The 22,757-nt window shown below is 36.6% G+C and overlaps 1 protein-coding gene across 6 annotated transcripts in view; it reads left to right on the top strand.

Moving 5' to 3' along the window:
* Nucleotides 1-22,757, top strand: part of LOC118800201 (NACHT, LRR and PYD domains-containing protein 12-like) — a 95,524-nt gene that overhangs the window by 38,688 nt on the left and 34,079 nt on the right. For all 6 annotated transcript variants that reach the window (XM_036560392.1, XM_036560391.1, XM_036560389.1 and 3 more), the window contains 5 exons: nucleotides 13,150-13,209; nucleotides 13,635-13,985; nucleotides 17,172-17,261; nucleotides 21,222-21,387; nucleotides 22,417-22,590. In XM_036560392.1, coding sequence (XP_036416285.1) covers nucleotides 13,152-13,209; nucleotides 13,635-13,985; nucleotides 17,172-17,261; nucleotides 21,222-21,387; nucleotides 22,417-22,590 — 839 coding nt within the window. In that variant the 5' untranslated portion in view covers nucleotides 13,150-13,151. The remainder of the gene's footprint in view (nucleotides 1-13,149; nucleotides 13,210-13,634; nucleotides 13,986-17,171; nucleotides 17,262-21,221; nucleotides 21,388-22,416; nucleotides 22,591-22,757) is intronic.

Here is a 22,757-nt window from a genome sequence, read left to right as displayed (position 1 = left end):
TGTGGTTTGTTGTTGTTTGGAATCTGGAAGTAGTTCATGTTTTTCTAATGAAATCATTCAGACACTCATTGAGTTGTGAACCTGAACTGAAACCATTTCTCTGTGAACAGAAACACAGTAACTTCCTGAAGTTCTCCTGCAGTAACTCTGCCACTGAGCTTCATGCTGTGTTTCTCTTCATGTATGAGTGGAACATTAGAACCTGTTTAATCTGACTGTACATGGATGATGTAGTTAATAATGAGACCATTAGAGCAGCAGCACTGCTGTCTGTCTGGATTTCTGGGTCACATACAGACAGTCTGTTCAGTGTTTACTGACTTTACACACATATAAACCCAAAGCCCTGAGTATTTATACATCAGTATGAAGTTTTATACTCAAATACACGTTTGAAGAGTTTGATTTGACCTCAGATACACTTTTAATATAATGAGAGTGAAATGTGCTCCAACTGGTTTTCTCTTTCTGAGGAAAAGGAAGTTGTCAGAGTATCATTCAATCTGGACTGTGATTGAGTGTGTGGTCAGGAGTGTGTACAGGAGTGTGTGTTCAGGTGTGTGTACAGGTGTGTGTACAGGAGTGTGTGTTCAGGTGTGTGTACAGGTGTGTGTACAGGAGTGTGTACAGGAGTGTGTTCAGGTGTGTGTTCAGGTGTGTGTGTACAGGAGTGTGTACAGGAGTGTGTGTACAGGAGTGTGTTCAGGTGTGTGTGTACAGGTGTGTTCAGGTGTGTGTACAGGAGTGTGTGTACAGGAGTGTGTAAAGGTGTGTGTACAGGTGTGTATAGGTGTGTTCAGGTGTGTGTACAGGAGTGTGTAAAGGTGTGTGTTCAGGTGTGTTTACAGGTGTGTGTTCAGGTGTGTGTACAGGTGTGTGTTCAGGTGTGTGTACAGGTGTGTGTGCAGGTGTGTGGTCAGGTGTGTGGTCAGGTGTGTTTACAGGTGTGTGGTCAGGTGTGTACAGGTGTGTGATATAATAAACTGGTCTACTGTGAGAAACTACAGTATTAAACTAGAGATCCTGTGATTAATATGGGTTCAGTGTGGGTTACAGAAGGTAAAGTGGAGACTGTCTTCACACCTGGGTTGTTTACTAAAGTCCTCATCAGAGTTTGGGTTTCTGTGATATTGTACTGTTTTCATTTGGTTAGTTTCATATTCCAAAAGATAAAGTCCACCAGTTTATACACATGCAGTGTTTCCTCTAGATTTTTTCAGGCTGAGTGGTTGACCTTCACTGAAACCAGTGTAGTTATGTGTATGTGGGGTCAGCAAACATGTGGAGGCCAGTGTAGCATCATCATAAAGAGTTATTCATAATAATGCACTGTACATGTGAACACACTGCATTATACATCCTCTACACTTATTTTAAAGATTAATTGTTGTTGTAGGAGTTTATTTACTAGTAGCTTCTCTTCAGTCACATTTCTGTGGTATCCTGTCTCTCTGGGTTAAGATGAGGGGCAGTGAGATCATCAGATTCTTATTCAGTTCTACAGAACTGACGACAAGCTGGTTCTTGTGAGTTTCAACAGGCTCTCATTCCTGAGCTCCACTTTCAGTTCTGATTTCTAGTACTTACAATACTAGATCAGATGAATGAGTCATTAAAGACTGGTGGATTTTACAAACATGGTTTTAACTGATAATTCAATTTAAATTAAATAGAGATTTGATCCACAGTGACCTGATCAACACGATGACCGATGCTGCAGTTTGTGGTAGACGTTGTTTCTCTGAGCTGCTGTAACTTTGTGCTGCTGTGAAAAGCTGGACATTTACTACTGTTAGCATTTCTGACCACACAGCACTGCTGATCAAACTACTGACCACACAGCACTGCTGATCAAACTACTGACCACACAGCACTGCTGATCAAACTACTGATCACACAACACTGCTGATCAAACTACTGACCACACAGCACTGCTGATCAAACTACTGAGCACACAACACTGCTGATCAAACTACTAACCACACAGCACTGCTGATCAAACTACTGAGCACACAACACTGCTGATCAAACTACTGACCACACAGCACTGCTGATCAAACTACTAACCACACAGCACTGCTGATCAAACTACTGAGCACACAACACTGCTGATCAAACTACTGACCACACAGCACTGCTGATCAAACTACTGACCACACAGCACTGCTAATCAAACTACTGACCACACAGCACTGCTAATCAAACTACTGACCACACAACACTGCTGATTAAACTACTGACCACACAGCACTGCTAATCGAACTACTGACCACACAGCACTGCTGATCAAACTACTGACCACCTGTGTATGATGAATGATGGATGTATGATGCATGATGACGTTGATGATTCATACTGGAATAAGTTTTAATAAATGATTATCAGACAGATGTGTGGGGCTGTTTTTACTCTGGAAGAGCAGAATATTTATTCAGTGCTGGGCTTCTGCATATTTATAATATAAACACATATATAATATATTTTACTGTACACATCTTCTCCATAATGCTAATGCAGGAAGATGTAGTGTCGGTTTCTAGATAGAGTCTGTAGGACTGAAGTGTTTGGGTGAGTGAGCTGTGTGAACACACAGATATGATAAGTAATATTGTTCTCCTGCAGGATTCAGTCTAGTTTAGCAGCTACGTCTTCATTTTAGCAGCTATTTAAGTTTGTTGAGCTGGTTGAACTTTTTTATTGAGCTGATTGAGCTTTTTGGATGATTTTGCTTCTGCGAGGGAGGCTGGGTTGCCTGCTTTAAGTGCAGAGTCATCTAAACTGTTCTTTTTTAAGAGGAGTTTTACAGCTGCAGTTTTCAGTGACTCTGTTTTCAGTTTCAGTTTTCAGTGAGTCACTTTATTTACAGAAGATCCTTTTCTAGACAGTTAAAGACAATTTAGGGATTATTTGAAGGCAGAAGGATTAAGACAGCAGGAGGACTGTTTTAAGTTTAAGAATTTTGGAACTGACCGCTACATTGAGATGAATGAGACGAAACGTGTGGTGCAGCATTATTTTCTGGCAGTGAGGTCTTTATGATTTATGCGTCTGATATTTATTATTTAGTTTTGAGAAAACAAGCTGCAGATTCATTAGTTGACCGGGAGCAGTTCAGGATCTGTGACTGTAGGAGGCTTTATTGATCTGTCCACAGTGATGTACAGGAGTTTTAATGTTTATATTAATGATGTCTAAAAGAGGAACCGTTGTCTTTTTAACCTTTAGATAATAGTTTTACGGCTCTGTCTGTAAAGGTGCTCGAGCTTTCTGCTCTCCCTTTTTGAGATTTTACTGCTGTGGTGTTTCTCCATGGAGCCTCATTTATCTTCATATATTTTATGTTTACAGGACCAGTACAGCTTAATCTTAGTGTTGAAGTTTATAGGAGACTATTAATATAGTTTGCTTCTATGTTTGGGTCTAAAATCATTGATAAGAATGTCAATAAGAGATCTAAAACTGAAGAGAACTAGTTTTATGATCTTAGTGACCGCTGAGCCATTAGAGGCTGTTTGACCTCATAATTTCTCAACATCATGACTTTTGTGCTGTTGGTCAAAACTGACAGGAAAGACAAATGAAAAAGATCTTAATACAGGGAGATTCACTCAAAAGAGGCCCTGAATATTCTTCTGTAACTCCCGTTAGGTTGAAGCAATCTGAACCAGAACATCTGCTACATATCTTGACGTGTGTGTAATTAATTGCATTACATTCGATGCTGGAAGTGATCTCTGTTTTCTGTGAGACACATGAAGGGATACGGGGGTCTGCACCCGGAATCTGCAAACGGAGGTTAAACGTCGCAACGGCTGTCGGGCACCACCTCATCGCTCCGACGCAGGGGCATCTCAGCTTGTTCAAAGCTCCATATGCTGAGCAGCTCACTGAACATGTGTCATTCAGACTGATTCATCCTAGAGAGAGTTATTACATTCAGGGCCTGTTTTGAGTGAATCTCCCTGTATTTCTATAATTACTCAACAGTGAATCAAATAAAGTCACTCAGATTTACCAGAACAATAACACTGACGTTCATCTGCATCTGAACTAAAGACAGGAAACTCAATATGAACTCAACCATTTCTCATTGTAGATTAAGAGCCTTCTCAGTTTTGATGCTGTGAGTAACTATTATAATTTTATCTGGTCCAGAAGTGTCTCATGTCTCCTTTTTGTCCAGTACTATTTCTCTTAAGACGTTTTAGGAAAATCACCATTATGTCTCCTGAGCCATCAGGACCCCTGATTATTCTGCAGGCATTTTTATTCTGCTTGACCGGTCCAATGTGCTAACTGGAAGGGTGGAGGCGGCGGGATCTTAGAATTAGCATGATTAGCCCTACTAGAATTAACAGGGACTGATGATGCTAATGCTAATGCTAAATGTGATGCATCACTCTGTTTAGATTTGGGTCCATCACCTTGTGTACACCAGTGATCAGAGCTTTCTGTTTGTTTGGTTGGTGTACAGAATCAATACTGTCCTGTTTCAGAAAGTCCTCTAGCTGGTGTAGCCAGACATGCTCTGCTAGGTTTGTAGACTCTCCAGTCTTTAGCTGCCAGAAGTTCTTACAGCACTGCAAGTGTTCTTGTTTTAAGTGTTGCAGTTTTCTGCAGTAGCTTCTGACAGTTTGAGCAGCTGGAAGGAAGAAAAGAAGGCAGAAATGACAGTAATTACAGATTGTGTTCAGCTGTGTTGTGTTCAGGTTCTCTTACAGTAAAATCCTGATACAGTGCCCTGCATAAGTGCTCACCTTGGTGTTCTAGCTGTCTAATAAGCAGCTGCAGTGCAGACTGAGCTCTGTGACTCACACTGAGGAAGTTATGCTGATCTCCATCACTGAAGCAGCAGTCGTGTGTTTTTCCCTCTTCATTTAGCTTCTTAATCGACCTTTTCCATGTTTGTCTGTCAAATCATCCTCTACACCCCTTGGCTAACTGAAGTTTATGTAGTAAAAGTTGGTAAATCAGGTCGTTTGTGTGCAGCTATAAGTCTCACATCTCGCTGTGTTTTCTGTGATGGAGACTCTTCAGTGTTTGAAAAGTGATGAGATGATGAACAGTAATCAGGAGATTCCATGACTTTTCCATGAGCTTTACTGTGTTGGCACTGATTTTCCAGGCCTGCAAAACCAAATTTCTATATTCTATATTTCTAACTGCCATTTTGGGAAAGAGAACTTGCAGAAAACTAAAGAGAACTGATTTAATTTTAAGCAGCTAAACTAAATATAATACTAGATATGGATTTTTTGGGCCCAGTACAATCACTGTTAAGAATCACCTAATTTGATCCATAATTTAAATGTAATACATAGATATCTTACATAATAAGGAAGATGTTCTCATCTAAAGCCATTCACACAACTATGTAAACAGATTTAACGATTTCTAAAAAACAGGAACATGTATTTATATGTAAAGAAAAAAATCCTGTCATGTCAAAGACTTCATACTTATAGAACTCCCTCCAGATGTGACTTTGCATGTTCCTCTGTATTTTGATGTTTTGACTGAACATAAGTTTATGATAAACATTAAAATTAACAAAAACACACAAAGGCAAATGGTCACCTGTAAGTTTAATTTGTGGCTCTAGTTCTAACACTTGAAGTAAAGCTGAGCACAATCTGAGTCATTAGCTTTTTCACAGCATGTCTGAGACAAACCTGAACACACAGGCTAATAGGATTAGCTGAAATATCGTTTCTATAAATCTGTACAAATTAACTTCATTATGCAACACGCCGAGCGAGATTAGCCTGTCAATATTATTTCACTCACGGTGGAACTTGAGTTAGTGAAGGAGCCCAAACTTGACTTCACATTTAGTAAAAGTAAATTAATTATGAAAATACATAACAAACATTTTAAATTATTCACATATTGTACTTTGCTCCATATCATCACTGCCTTGTAGCTCAACAGAGTTCTATTATCTGTGTATCTCACTCACTAAAACACAGATTGTGATGAAAGTCAGTGTAATTACTTTTTTCACATCAGTAAATCACAGCCTTTGGCAGCTTTTTCAGGGAAACTCAGAAAGGCCAGCAGAGGCTGCTGCAGTAACAACTTTCAAAACAAGAGGTGAAATAGTTTATTACCAAAACTATAATATACTATAATATATTATATAATATTATATTGTAATGAACTGCTTCTATATTCACAGCTGGTTTAAAACTAAGTGAAATTTTGGTCCCTAACAGTCCTTTAATTTCTACTGATGGACTCACAAAACTCCAGATGTTTACACAAATTGTGTGTTATCCCACAGTTAAGAAGTGATCATACTGCATCCTTCACAACAGTCTCTCTGAGACGGAGAGCTCTCACTGGATGTTTGTTGTTAATTGTTTAGTCTTGCAAACACTGTAGTTCAGTTCCTTAAACCTCAGCTCTGTGCTCTTAGTATCCTACCAATCCTTCAGTGTTACCAGTCCCATCTACCAAGTATTCAAGTAATCCAAAAGTGCTCAAGTAAACCCTTGTTTGAGGACCAATCAGCGTTTCTCAGCTTGAGGATCCTGTTACTCTTTCAGTCGATTCCAGATAAATACTAAAACAAAAAAGTCCTCCTACAAAGGAAACACAGCATTAGTTAACTTTTTCATTTACAGTGTGTTTAGAGCATAAAGATACATACATGCACCTCATACTTACACTGAGCTTACAACCATAACTGTTTCTCAATATCAGGACTTTATAATGCTGCCTTTAAGTCCTCCTTGGAAGTTCCTATGTACAACTTCGGGTCTGAATTCAATGTTTTTGGTCAGTAAGAAGACAGACACACTGAAAATAATGCTCTTTCATTTACATTTATTTTTCTATAAACAAAGAGAGTCAGTTGCATTACTGCAACAAAATGATAAACAGAGGATGGTTATGAGACGAGTAATGTTCTTATCACATTAGCATCACATAACATGCTTATATTTGTGTTTTCATGTGTGGAAGATTTTAGCCTGTAATGTTCTTGTTTGGCTGCTGAATAACTGAAATACAGCCAGTTTACAATCTACTTACTATCAGCGGCTCCCAGTGCTTATCTGATAACATGTGACCAACTCAGTAACTCTGGGCTCACTGAAAAATCTGAATCTCCTACCAGTACATGCAGCATTATAGTGATGTTCTTGTGTACTCATCTCATAAATATGACATTCCAACATGACTTAAGCAGCATAACATAGAAGTTCTGAACTTTAAAGATGCTACATACTGATAAGACTCCAGATAGACCCCTGGTGGCCAAAGTGAATCAATACATCTACATACCCATTAAAGACGAAGTAACCATGTGAGATGATTACAATGTTGTCTAATACTGGTTTCAATTAAAAGTTGTCATTAAAAAAACATGTAGGCTAAAGACAGAATAGATTGCAGGTCTAAGCAACAGTGGACCATGTTTTGTGTGCTGAAAGGACGTTTAACTATAACTGCCATGCTAATTAAAGTACTTGTTAATTTAGATTACAAATACAAACATTGAAAATTCCCCCTTTAATGTGATCTTATTATCAATACATGCACCAGAATATAAACTCGAATAATATGTTTAGAGCTGATTGCTGTTTTTAAAATGATCACTTTGTAAAGTTGTATTTGCCAGTAAAATGTTGGTTTGGAAGCTTTAACACTTGCACTATTAGCATGTATGCTAACAGCTAGAAAACAAGCTGAGAAAATTTATATTTCACTTGACTCTATACCTGATTCTGTGTGTACTGTGTTATTATGTTAGTAACAGTCTGTTGTAATTCAGTCCTGAAGAGCAGCTGGAAAGTTAAATATGTCTTCATGGATAATTGTACTGTTTAAAGACTCTGAACACTGACCTCCGAATCAGGTAACTCTGCTCTCAGCTTTAATGGATATTATTACTGATTTACTGCTTGTGCATTTGACTTTTAGTGTCAAACAGACTCTCAAACTGAACTGAGATTAGAGAGATGAAGTTGTTAAAATATCTACATAGGAATATGAGCAGGTCCTGTGTTTTCCAGTTCTGATCATAGCATTGTCGTTTTGTTTTTGTGTAATTTATGTAATGTTTCACACTGTGTTTCTTTGCATTGTGTGCAGTTGCTGAAGGTTTAATGCTGAGGCTGAGTTTAAGCTTTAATAGGTGCACACTGAAGTTTTTAGTTACAGATATTATGTAACAGTGATGTAAGGACATTATCTACAATCACCTTTAGTGATTTAAAATTATGCTTGTATAATAACAGTGCAGTCAAGCAACACACTGGGCTGCATCAAAATAGCCATTTCTTCATCACTTCAGTGTGAAACTCATGACTGTGTTTTCAAGCTACTGACCAAAACAATGTTGAGCACCTTAAAATCCCACTCAGAGATCACTGCAGCTGCTTCAGGCTGCTTATCATTAGATCTAAAGTAGACTTTCAGATGACACTAAAAGTTGTGTTCAGCTAAAGGTCCTTTCATGTTAAAATTCGGTCCAACAACACAGATACCAATGGAGCCTGCGACCACAAGGAAAGTCTCTCTCTCTCTTTCTCTCTCTCTCTCTCTCTCTCTCTCTCTCTCACACACACACACAGTTTTAACACACATCAGGTAAACTGTGTCTTGGAACTCAGAAGGGTTAAACTGGTTACTTTCATCTTTCATTCAGAAACTGAACTGGAGCCAAAGAATGTGAATCACTACTGACAACAAAAACACATCCATCCCACCTCCCTCCCTCCCTCTCTCTCTTTCTCTCTCTCTCTCTCTCTCTCTCTCTCTCTCTCTCTCTCTCTCTCTCTTACTTTCACACACACACACACACACAAAATTTTAAAACACTTCAAACTATGTCTTGGAACTACTGACAACAACAGCTACACACCTCTCTCTTGCTTACATCCTCATTCTCTCACTCTTTTCCTATCACACACATGCAGTTTTTATTTATAAATTATTTTTTAATTATGTTCACATCATTATCCTTCCTCCAAACTGGTAGTTGTATTCCACTGTCACTGCAATCAGTTCATTACAGACATTCTCTGATGACATCAAAATTCTAAACAGAATTATATAAATATAGATCAAAGTCCACACAGCGCTACTGATTTAACTACTGACCATGAAACACTACGGGAGGCACAACAATATAATAATATAAGACACTGGAAAGATTTTATAAATCAGTCATGTAATCCAAAATAGAAGACCACGTCACGACCCCTCAAATTATCTTACGACTCCTATGCTGAGAACCCTGTGAGGTCTGTATCATTTTAATCACCTAAAGTGAATTTTATTTTATCTGTGCCATCTCCTGTTTGTGTGTATAGTCACTGGTCAATATTTAGATTTATTTGGCACACACACACACACAAACACACACAAACACACATATGCCTTGTGTCCAAGCAATTTAGAGCATGTTCTATTGTTGACTTACCTTTGTTGTAATAAACATTACTGAAGTAATCTGACTGATTCAGGTTTTTACTAGAGAAATATTATGGAAGTCTATTATATTTTATATTATATTATATTAATTAGGCAGTCATTATATTTTATTTAATAACATGTAATTCTTTATAAAAAATCATAAAGGTGCTGAATTGAATTTCCAAATTGTCTTGCTGTTTAGAGTAAAAAAAAAAAATCAAATTAAAGCAAATTTTTCATAATTTTTTTTTTTGAATCAAATTGAAAGCCAATGAACTGTAAATTGGATTGAGTCACTGTCCCTAATATTCATCACATGGGCTGAACACACATACAACTTATTCAGGGGATCTGGAGTGGCAGACGAGATGTGAATCTATCCCAGTAGAGGTTGCTAGTGAGCAGGCTGAGAAGTCCACTCTGCTACTCTGTGAGGAACCCCACTAAGTCTGGAGAAGTGAAATACTTTGAGCCAGGGAAGGTTGGGGAGACCATTCCAGTGCTCTGTGGGGAAAGCATTGACAATTTTCCAGTTTCAGCACAGCGGAGCCATAGTGATAATCAATGCTGACTGCATGACATGTGAGGCAGTGAGAGAGTTGTGGCTGTAGGAGTACTTTCATTACATACAGCACGTCATTTTTATGCAGTTTATTCAGACATCAGTAAGTGTATTTGACCGATTGTGGAACTGTTGATGATATGCATTAACAATTGCAGTTATTCTATATGGCAAAATATGGCTGCATTATGGTTTTTCAGTGTTTATAATTTTATTTCCAAAAACATTATTTTTCTCAAACTGTTCATCTCTATTCACCCTCTGTCTGAACCGCTGTGTTAGAGCTCCTGTGTCTGTGGTAAATTCAGCTGACTGGACATCAAGAAGTTAAAAAATCATTGAGACTCTCTGTAGAACTGCCTATCTGGCCAAATTGAGCAAATGATGGAGAAGCAAGTCAGGGAGGTGACCATAATCACTCTGACAGAGCTCTGGTGCTCCTGTGTTGAGATAGGAGAAGCTGCCAGAAGGAAACGCTGCATGTGGAATGTGGTTTGTTGTTGTGTGGAATCTGGAACTAGTTTTGTTTTTCTGATGAAATGTAGATTCAGACATGCACACACACACACACACACACACACTTCCTGGAGTCTCATTTTCCAGCCGTTTGTATTAGCTGTTTTGTGCACAAACCTCACTTCTCCTCCTATGCAAAAACCCCTAGTGGTAGAAAAGTGGAATCAAAAGTAAACCAGTTAGTACAGCTGCGTTTTACTATATGTGCAACTAATTTAGCTGGCACATCATATTGGGTGCGCAGTGGTCTTTGCACTTAGCATGAAAATAATATAACACATAAAAATAAAATTAAAATAGAAGTAAAAGTAAAAGTAAATAGAAAAAAATAAAAAGCAGAAACTAAAAACCCCTAAGAATTCTGGGTACATTCTCTTTAGCAGTCATATATGTCAGTAAATCACTGTTTAACCAAAATTGAAGTTTAAAATTAAAATATAGATATAAAACGTCTACCAATATTTTGGTTCTGTTACAATTTTTGGTCACACTTTATCTGTGGTACAGTAATTGCGTAGTATTTAATAGGTAAATATTTAGTACATGCCATTTTCTGGTACGTTGCACGTCCATAGCATGTGGAAGGTATGTATAGCAGTATTCACCCAGACGTTAATGGCAAGTAAATATGGAGTGTTTACAAGTAATACTTGGTGCAAACTTTGCAAATCCCATATATAAGTATAGACTAAGTAATGTGAGAAAGACCAGCTATAGTTCCCCATTCAATTCTAAGAAGTTTCACAGTATTGAGAAGTTACACAGTAGTAAGTACAACCAAACTTGTTTAGGAAACACCTATGTAATAGAGAAGAGGAGATTACAGATACAGATGATGAAGGTTCAAACATTGCAGGGTACTCCACTACCACAGAGTACTCAGCAAGTATCTTTCTCCAGTACATTTATTCTATATATAATAATTGGTATTTTAAATTATGGTTATGGTTATTACTTGTAAGTACTACATATTTACCTATTAAATACTGTTTGTTTACCATACCATAAAATAAAATGCTACCAAATTTTAGCCCCTTGAAATTAGTATTAGCCATAAAAATGATCTGTTAAGATCTAAACATGACAAACTTGTATGCACTAATGCGTGCACACATATTTGGAAGATTATTTAGTTTAGTTAGACTTCAGATACTTATGCTCCAACTGGTTTTATTTTTAAATAAAAAAGAAAGTTATAAATAGATTATCACTATAAACAGTGGAGAAGCTGAGTATGTGTAATATATTGAACTGAATTTTCTTTTTTGATTAGATTATGTTTTTACACATTTAAATAAATGCAACATGATTGAGAAGTCATTAAATGAGAAAAGCAAATTAAAAATCATTAGAGATTATTTGCTCAAATGGTCAAGCACTGTTTGCTCAAAATTTGGTTGTTTCTATTAATATTGAGTTTGTGGAAGTTCTTCAGTCTACAATCTTGTTATTCAGTGTCAGCCTGAAGAGCCTGAGCAGCACATAGTTTAGTGTTTTCTTTAATGATAAAATGATAAAATATATATTTATATAGCACCATTCTCAAACTCCATGACAAATTCATGAAAAATTATCTGTTCACAGTGTCCATTTAACAGAGGCAGAGCCAGCAGGGGAATGGTTGCTCCAGGCCCTACTCTTGAGATGGCCTATGGACATGGCTAAAAGTAAAAAAAAAATCATAGTAATAAAATATATATTCTTGACAGATTTCTGGTAGGTATTAATACAACTACAGTGATGTACATGATAGAATAAGTTTTATTGTATTGGTTTTGGATTTAAGGTACAGTAGAAATCACATGGCTGTGTTATGAGGAAACCATGCTCTCATGCCATAATTCACACAAATTAAGCACAAATAAGCAGCACTGAAAAGAAAAACAAGGAGCTCTCTCAGTGTTGGTTTCACTTACTCACTTTTTGTCAACCAAAAACTTCAGCTTCAACCTCCAATAACTGAAAGTGAAGTGACTGTGAAGATGAGGAACAGAAAGAGTTTGACAGATCAGAAGATATGAGTGGCGTTCTTTCTCTATTGTGTGCTTCGTAAAAAGTCAACTTGGTCAGGTAGCTTACAGAACAGTGTACTTCTTCATGTATGGTTCTAAAAGGATGTGTAGCTGTCAAAAAGCCCGTACTGAGAAAAGGAAATAGATGTAAAAGAATAAGAAATAAACAGAATCATGCAAAGAAGCTGCTGGTGTTCTCAGAGTAATAGAATGACTGCCCGCCCCAAAGTCCAGACCTCAACATCACTACATACATTTGAAACTACTTGGATCAAGAGAAGCAGAAAAAGCAACCTGCTTCTAAGACTGAACTTTGGAGATGTGGAAAATGGTCCCTGCAGATTTCTTTGAAAAACTGAAAGCAAGTCTCCTGGAAAGAATAGAAGCTGTAATAAAGTCAAAGCGTAGAGCAATTTGACATGTATTTGAGGCTTCTGTGTAATTCTCTGTTAAATGTGTGATTTCTGCTTTTTTCTGATACTGAACAATTTGTAACTTTTACTTATTGAAGGGTGGTCACTTTTGAACAGTAATTTTCATGCTGTTTTTGAGATTGCGTGTCCACTACATGAAAGTTAACATATGAAAAATGTGGCAAAAATAGATAGTAAAAATTCCATTCAATCTGTTTTTTAGGGATGAAGTTCCTCTTTGTGATGCTTCTGATTTTCTCTGACTTTTTGGAGTCTATGTCAGGTATGTATGCACTATTATGTAAAATGCTTTATGTATGTTTGTGTGTTCACATGCATGTGTGAGAGAGAGGATCTCTATTATTCCACCCATAGCATATTTAGAATGGATTCTCTTCAATTTATATTAATAATTGTTTTATCCGTGGTTACATACATCTAAAATACGGGTAACAAAGACTAAGATTCATTTGCATATCTTCAGTTTTATAAATAATTAGATAAGGAAAATAGTTAAAATCATGATGTTTCGGCCTCTGTCAGATGCATTTACTATGCTGAAACAGTTTAGTGCTCATCAAATAACGTGGGAGTAACAAGGAAGCAATATAAATGTTTTGTATATGTTATATATTTACATATATGTTATGTAAATGTTTTTTATTGCATTATTATATTATTGTATGTCCTGTTTGCTCTTCATTGCAGAGAACTTTAAAGTAGTTGGTCCAGCTGCTCCTCTTGTTGCTGATGCTGGCGAAGACCTTGTTCTGCCCTGTTCTATCAAACCGAGCATCAGTGCTGTGGATATGAGAATAGAGTGGTTTAGACTGCATGAGACAGACACTCTAGTGCATCTCTATGAAGGTTATGAAGACAGAAATGAATATCAGATGGAGTCTTACAGAGGGAGAACAGCTTTATTTAAAGAAGAGCTGCGGAAAGGAAACACCTCCCTGAAACTCTCAGCATTACGACTTTCTGATGAAGGAACTTATAAATGTTACATTGAATCTGTCTTCTTGAATGATGATGTGACTGTTTATGTCGAAGTTAAAGGTAAGAACATATTTTCAGTGTAACATCATTATGAATTGTTAATTTGTAATAAAAGTATTAATTCATCTGTATATTAATTTCAAGCCAACAAGTGATGCCAACACAGACTGTACCTGAAAGGATGAAAAGGATGTTTTATAACCATGGACTGGGACATTTTTCACAAGCAAGACATACATAATTCAGCAGTGGTTACCACAGACTACATAAATTTATGTGTTGGCATTGTGGTTCCCAAAAGGTTATTTCAGTATACCATAACAATAAGCCTTATGTCACAAAAGAAGTTAAGGATTTTATCAATCATAAAAAGATGGCTTTTTAAAGAACTCAATTTGCACTGATAGACGCAATTGAGGAGCAGTGTAACTGGAAGAATTCCAGGGAAATGTAGGTAGTTTTAAAAACCATAGCTAATATGGATACAAGCAGGAGATGCATTAGTACAATGAATAAGGTTGGAAAAGCTAATAAATGAATTATTTTGTAGATTTGACTCGGGGAATGCTTCCTCAGTACAGGAGCTAGATCACAAACTGAAGAGTGATGGGCAAAGGCCAAGATTAGTGATTGATCAAATTATGGTGCAGTCCCTGTTTTCAAAACTTTATCAGAGGAAGGTCACTGGGCCAGTTGGGATTTCTGCTTTTATTTTAAAATAGTGTAATGTGGAGTTAGCTGCGCCATGGCACCCCATTTTTCAAATGTCTTTGGACATTCCAGTTCCAAAAAAAGCTTGTTGTAAGGAAAATAATGATTTTCAACTTGTTGCTCTGACTTCAGTGGCAGCACTGAGAAAGGTACATTGTCTACGTACTGAAAGTGGAGGTCAATGGTATTTTAGATCCCTTCCAGTTTGCATACAGACATAAAAGAGGCACAGATGATGCTATCGTGTACTATACCTTCCTATCAAATCGGACACAACAGGTCAAGGTCAACCAATGTCTTTCAGATGTGAAAACCTTAAGTACAGGGGTACCACAAGGTTGCATTAGTTCTCTGCTTGGAAAGTCATTGGTGGTAACCAGCACTCTTCACGTAGTGCAGTTTATGAGCACTGTGCCATTAGATTGGCAAGAATAATTATATCTGACCTGGATCATGTTCTTTTCCCACAGCCAAAGCCAAAAACAGTATGTAAAATATTGTTAATGTTGTTATCACTCTTTTAATACAAAAGCACAAAAGCTAAAATGGGCTGTCAAAGCAAATGTTTACTTCAGTGCATCAAATCAGACATAAACAGCCTATAAAAATTACCATGCTTGCTGTGCCAATCCCAGTCATGGTGACCCAGCACTATGCACATTTTTGTGTTTTGTCTTATCGCACCCACTTAATTCAACTCATTAACTAAATACCATACACCTTGTGGTACAGTAGGGAAAACACAAAAATGTGCAAAGGGTCATCAGTACAATCCTCTGCTGTGTTGTGTTGTTTTTCCTCACCTTTGTTCATCTCAGCTGTCTGAATTTAACTCAGTTATGTCATCTTCTTTGGGCCAAAATTGAGCCTGTGGTAAGCAGACACAGGGTTTTATATTGAGGGTGTTTCAGCATTTTGTTTATGTCAGGGGTTTCCAATCTTATCCACAAAGAGCTGGTGTGGCTGCAGATTTTTTTTTACTCAAAACAAGCCTATTCCACTTGTTTAATTAGTTGGTTTCAGTTTTCAAACTGCTGATCAGGTGACCTCTTGCTTTGTTGGAATGAAAACCTGCAACACTGGCCCTCTGTGGATAAGATTGGACACCCCTGGTTTATGTGAATGCAGTATTCTGGTTGATGTGCATAGTCTTGCTATTGTTTTGTATGACAATAGGGTGTATGTATTGGAGAGTGATGTCTGCTCTGCTGTGAGGAACAGGAAATAGCCTCATGTTGTAATATTGTTGGACATTGCTTCTTTAGTTTAGTGCTGGAGCAACAAGGCTAATATTGTTAACAAACAGTAAAAGTCAATAATTACCACACACCCACACACATACACACACATCTTCTAAGCTGCTTATCCTTCGGGTCACTGAGGACCTGGAGCCTATCCCAGCAGTTACTGGGTGGAAGGCAGGATACACCCTGGACAGATTGCCAGTCCGTCGCAGGGCAGACAGACATATACATTCAAACACACACTCACACCTAGGGGCAATTTAGCATGTCCAGTTAGCCTGACTGCATGTCTTTGGACTGTGGGAGGAAACCAGAGCACCTGGAGGAAACCCACGCAGACACGGGGAGAACATGCAAACTCAATAATTACCAAATCTTTTCCATTTATACATCCCCAACACTTCTCTCAACCTATTCAAACCGCATATAGGTCTTCATTAAGGTTGTGCAGACAGATCATTGTGGTTTACAATAACATGGCAAATATGGGTAGCCATAAGTGAAGCTCTTGGGATGTGTTTACAGAAAAGATTTGAGTGTCTACTGAATTCAAGTTTTTGTTAGCAACATGAGACTTGTACGTAGATCCAGTACTAAACTATAGAAGCAACACTTAGACAACAGGACTTGGATGATAGGCTACATCTGTGGGAAAATAATAAGTGGGAAGTTGTGTAAATGTGATTTTTCACCAAACCATTCATTTAATGAAACTACTTGTGTGTTACAAACATGTAACATGTGAGACAATGTCAGAGTTGAGTAAAAGTATTGGTATGGTGTAAAAAGAAGTAGCTGATCACATTCTACATGTCAGACTAGTGAATCTGCCATGTCTGAACCACTTTTAACAAACTCTGCATGCGTGTTGTTTTGATTAATGTGAGATACTGGAAGAAGAATTAGCATAGATGCAAGCAGTTCCATGAATATACTCATATAAAAAACAAAAATTTGTAGGCAATCAAAAACAAAAATCTCATTTCTCTTGAAAGTACTTCAAGTAGTAAAAATGAGTATAAAGCATATTTTTTCTCTTGTAGAAGTACAAGAATTCAATTTCAGTCATACTTTTATAAAGTACAAATCTTGCCAAATAATATAAAAATGTGTAGTAACACATTAGTTAAGTATTCTCTTAATGTTACTATTAAGAAACTAGACTTAATGTAACAACTTAATTTTTGTTGCAGGTAGGCAGTGCTTAAGTATGACATTATCCTTGAAATATCACAAAGTACATCATGTGGCATTTGACAAGCTGTAAAATTTGTTCTGTTTTGTATTTCAGGAAAAGGTTTTCATGCTTGGAAGATTGCCATCATCTGCATTTCAGTTTTTGCCATAATATTAATTGCCTTTACAGGTTACATCTTGAAAGGTATTTTTTATTAATTACTTTTAGAAATAATTACATTTTTTAAAAGGAAATTTTTCATATGTTCATTATGTGCATGTACAAGAAAGATAATGATAGGCAAATAATTAGCAGTAAATATGTGTTAATATTTTCATGGCTCCTCAGTTCCCCTGTAAATAGTGTTCAAATGGACCATGTTCTGTCTTGAACTTACTGATATACTAAAAATCACATTCACTTATTATCATTTATTATTCAGATTCAAACATTATTCAAATGTGTTTGCAAATAAAAAAAATGTGTTACATCAACACAGTTCTTGTCAAAACAATCAAACTAGAAGAAAGCAATTGTGTTGATATAACAATAATATATTGTGTTTCAGAGAATTTCAAAATTTCAAAAATTTGTAGCCTGCTTTCTGATTAATGCCTAAAGTACTTGTATAAAAGTTTGCTATGCCTCCACCTCGGCCACTTAAACAAGGGCTATGTACATAATTGTAGCCTGTGGGTGTTGCTTTATTTAGAGAAAAGTATTCTTCAGGTTTAAACTACGTTTCTGTGAGGCATAGAGCATCAAAATCATGGTCAGTAATAAGTTAATTTACAACAGTGGTCTTAGATAAAATGGACCTTATATTTCGCAGTCCTAATTTAAGACCAAATGTGCTGCTATTGTGAATTGGTTGGACTGACATTGATTAGATTGGTAGAACAAACTCTTCAAGGTTTTCTGAAATTTTGTTTGATTTGGGGAAGAGACACGGTCTCAATTTGGGTGAAACCAATGTGGCATCTCAAGGTCGTTTTAGCCTGTCTGTCTGCTGCATGGCCTTGGCCCTGGTCAGCGACTGTATTCTCTGCACTAATGCAATGTCATGAATTTTAAGAATAGAAATGACTGCTTTTCTGGCATTCCTGATTTTTAAGTACGCAGTTGTTTTTAAGTACGTAATACTGGACAGTGTTTAGACTATATTCTAAAGTATTCTGTAAGGATGGTCTACAAGTATTACAACATCATTATTTAATCTCTGCATTACTAAACTCCTTTCACAGATGATGGAACTAAACCATCTCCTCAGTATTGAACATGTTCACAAGTGATAGGCTTAACAGTGCTGTTGTGGCAAGTTACATACATGTCATTAACTGAAAAATTGCATGGCTACACACTTTGTAGTCCAATTTATCAGATTTTTTTATTGGGATATGGTGAATTATTTCCTTAGTTCATGAAACGGCAGAGGGATTATGGGAGTAGCAGTGGAGTGAAGCAGATGATGTGAGCCAAAATAGTGAACTTTGTAACTTCATTTAGATAAATTAATTTTTCATGAAACGTATTAACAGCAGAATCAGATAAACAAAATTCCAGCAAGGAACAGGGTAAATTAAATGAAAAATACAGCAGCGTGTATTCTAAATGCATTCTGAATATGTATTTTTAAATGTATTGTAACAGAAAGCTTTACTGAATACATTTAAGACAGTATATATTTAGTTTTCAGCCAACACTGCTTTTTCAAGGTGTTCTGCACAACTCTGGCCATAACACAGATCAAGAATGGCAAACAAGTTTGGCAGTTAACATATTGCAGGAACCATTGGGAGGTGTGCTGCTAAAGAAAGTGTGTTAAATTCCCGGAGGAAACACTGGTTGATTAACTGATCATGTAAGCATGTCATTAAAACTATCAAATATGTGCTCAGCTCCTTCCGTATTATTAGGGCCCAGAACATAAACCAATATAATACAACCACAATTCCAAAAAAGTTGGGACGCTGTGTAAAATGTAAAATGTAATGTACGCAAGGGACAAGGCCGATGGTCAATATTGGATGCTTGTGATCTTTGGGCCCTCAGGCAGCACTGCATTGACAACAGGCATGATTCTGTACTGGAAATCACTGCATGGGCTCAGGAATACTTATGGAAATCATTGTCTGTGAACACAGTTCGCCATGCAATCCACAAGTAGTATCATGCAAAGAAGAAACCATATATAAACAGGATCCAGAAACGCCTCCAACTTCTCTGGGACTAAACAAGGTGGAAAAGTGTCCTGTGGTCAGATGAATCAAAATTTAAAATTCTTTTTGGAAATAATGGATATTGCATCCTCCAGACTAAAGGCCTACCAGCTTTTTATTAGCACACAATTCAATAGCCAGAATCCATGATAGTATGGGGGAACATTAGTGCACATGGCATAGGTGTATTGCACATCTGTGAAGGCACAAATAATGCTGAACAAAATATACAGGTTTTGGCAACATATGCTGCCACCCAAACAGTGTCTCCTTCAGGGAAGGCCTTGCATATTTTCATGAAATGGTAAAATTTCTCACTTTCAACATCTGTTAGGTGTTCTGTGTTTATTATGAATAAAATATGGGTCTATGAGATTTGCAAATCATTGCATTCTGTTTTTATTTACATTTATTTACATTTTACACAGCGTCCTAGCTGTCTTATAATTGGGGTTGTAGTTAACTTCCCAAATCATGGGGTAAAAATGTGTGAAAAGACACCACCAGGATTTCATAGTCTTATGTGCATATCTGTTCAAATGATTACTGGTAGAGGATGTCTGCTTCCATGCTCCCTTAGCCAATTTCTAATTCTTCCTCGGGCACATTTTCTCTTCACTTTTTACTTCTTGCTTATTCTTAAAAGGTAGCCGGAGGAGAAAACCATCATCTGTGGCCCCAGACTGTTTTTATTATTCCTTAAATAAAGCAAAAACTCCTGGGAATAAGTGATAGTAAGGAGCTGCATAGCTTATTCTCCACATGACTTGGCATTTTCAGAGTTGCTGGCAAGGTGCTAAATAGAGGGGGTGCTGGGGGATCCAACATCCCCTAATTAACCTCTTTCTTGGATCCCCTGAATGTCTCAAAATCAACATTCTAGGGGGTCCCTGAAAATTTAAATTTTATTCGGTCCCTTAGGGAAAAATGTAAATTCAGGGAAAGGTTATTGTTCAGCTGCTTCAACCACCATCAGCAAGCTTGTCTTTAATATTTTTAACTAACTAGAGCTGCAGCACTGGTCTACCTCAGGGTGGCATTTTAGCAAATTGGTTCATTCAGTTGGTCCTTCATAATCTAGAATGATGACTATGCCCAGAATATCTCTTTACAATATGCTGCAGCATGTTTGCAACACCGGCACAATTTCCCAAGAGTTTGTTACTAATTTTTCAAAAGAAGACAAAAGAGAAGACGTGTAAGATCTCAGCTAATGTATAAAAAAGACAATTTCCAGAAGAAGAATTGTTAACCCAAACCTTTTGCTGCCATTGAAGCTAGCATCAGCACCACCATGGTGAGTGAGGTAGCAGCCAGTCAACTTGGGACCCCCTGAATAACAGGGAGTAGTTTGCACACTGGTTGCCAGAATCCCTTTGAGGTATCGAAATTAGTAAACATAAACATACCATAACAGCAATTAAGTAAAACAATGAAACCATAAAATCACATAAGCTACAAAACCAACAATAAGAAAATTAAAAACTGAAAATTAAACATTAAAAACACTAATGACAGATAGTGGTCATACACAGGGTCATGCAGCAAAGCTGTGCCCCTGGAAGTAAGGACAAACATACAAATGACACAAGACACAGGAGAGCTCAAAGTTCACAAGATGAGGATATACAAGACACAGGTGACGGAGGTGATGAGGGAAAAATCACAGACACTCATTTTTACATCCCTAGAAGTGTTATATAAAACATCACTTAAAATATTGAGCTTTAAAAGAATAGGTAGATCTGCCATTTGTTGTAGTGACAATTCCCAAATTCATCAGAAGCATATAGCTAATGAATATTCATGAATGGTTTTTTTAACATAAGTAATTCTCTGCTACTGTATACTTCAAGATATACCTAGAAAGTCATATATTCAAACAATTTCTGTCACTGGATGATGGTAGTATCTAAGGCTTTCCGTTGTTTCCCTTTAATTTCAGATAAATTCTCAAAAAAGAAACTTTCTCCTAAACAATGCTCAGTCATAACCTACATGCGTCTCCAGTCAGAGAATGTGAAGAAAGAGTTGGACCTGAAGAGATACAACACATCAGAGGAGGGATACAGGAGACTCATCCCAGCTATCACAAACTGCAGAAAGGCTCAGTGAGTGTTTGACATATATATTATAAAGCTAATATTAATACTGTGTTATGACTTAATGGTCTGTATAGCATGTTAAATAAGTCTAGGTAGTCTCATAGATGGGGTATAATTTCTTTTGCTTTTCATTGGAAATTGACTCTTGAAGTTATGCAGTTTCTTTTCCTGCAGTCCTGGATAAGGCCAAAAGTCATAAATAAATCATTAAATAAATTAATTCAATAAAATATTTAATTGGTAAATTTCACTGAAAACACTAAAGTATGACTGAGCATGTATAACTGGTAAAATATTATGTTGAGGTTTAGTTTATTATATTATAATAAGACAGGCTCTTATTTAAATGAGAAAACATTATTTTACAATGAACGAAAGAAAAATGTGGCTTACATAGTATTAGAACAAGATGAGTTGTTTATTGAATATCATTGATGTTTTCACTGATATTTTTAACACTATTGAGGGAAGCAATCCCATACTAAGAAACCTGTGGTTGTTAATAATGAATGTTTTGCTCTTCTGGGAGCCTCAAGACAATTTTGTTGTTATGAGAAAATATATTTAGTTGTAATGTGTAAATTTTGTATGTTCAGCAGTTTAATTTTGTATCATGTCATAGATCACTATTTACTTGATTTAGATGAAAGATACATCATGTAATAGTAAAAACAGCAGTAAACATTGTGTACTACAGTATATAGTCATTATACCGGTTAACCTTGGTTAATTGAGAACAGTCATGAACATCTTTTGTAGATTAAAAAGCAGGAAGCTATTCTGTGAGTTCTTGCTTTATAAGATTCTTTGCAGCCCAGGAAAGTCTTCAAACAGATAATCACCATTAAGCAAGTAGGAGAAAATAAAGGAGGAACCTAGGAAATGTGTCTCAAAACCTTATCAGACCAGTAAAAGAATGAAAAAATTACATGGAATGATACCATTACATTTTATTGTTCAGATAATTCCAAATACAAACCGCAGTTTATAAATCTTTATATATTTTACTTTCTATCTTTTCTTCCCCAAATGTAGATTTGCTGACTGTAATCTCACTGCACAGTCCCTTGAAACTTTGAATACAGCTCTACAAACAGAAAACTGTTCCTTGAAAGAGCTGGACCTCAGTAAAAACGACCTACAGGATTCAGGAGTGGAGAAGCTCTCTGCTGGACTGAGGAGTTCACACTGTAACCTGGAGATACTCAGGTCAGAATATTACATAAAATTAATAATAATTGTAAGGTTAATAATAATAATAATAATAATAATAATAATAAACAGCAACAAAACAACAACAGCATGTGTATATATATATATATATATATATATATATATATATATATATATATATATATATATATATATATATTCTT

The sequence above is a fragment of the Colossoma macropomum genome, unplaced genomic scaffold (assembly GCF_904425465.1).
Source record: "Colossoma macropomum unplaced genomic scaffold, Colossoma_macropomum, whole genome shotgun sequence".
In the NCBI taxonomy this organism is placed as follows: domain Eukaryota; kingdom Metazoa; phylum Chordata; class Actinopteri; order Characiformes; family Serrasalmidae; genus Colossoma; species Colossoma macropomum.
The sequence above is the reverse complement of the archived record's forward strand: the minus strand, read 5'-3'. Positions and strand labels throughout refer to the sequence as shown.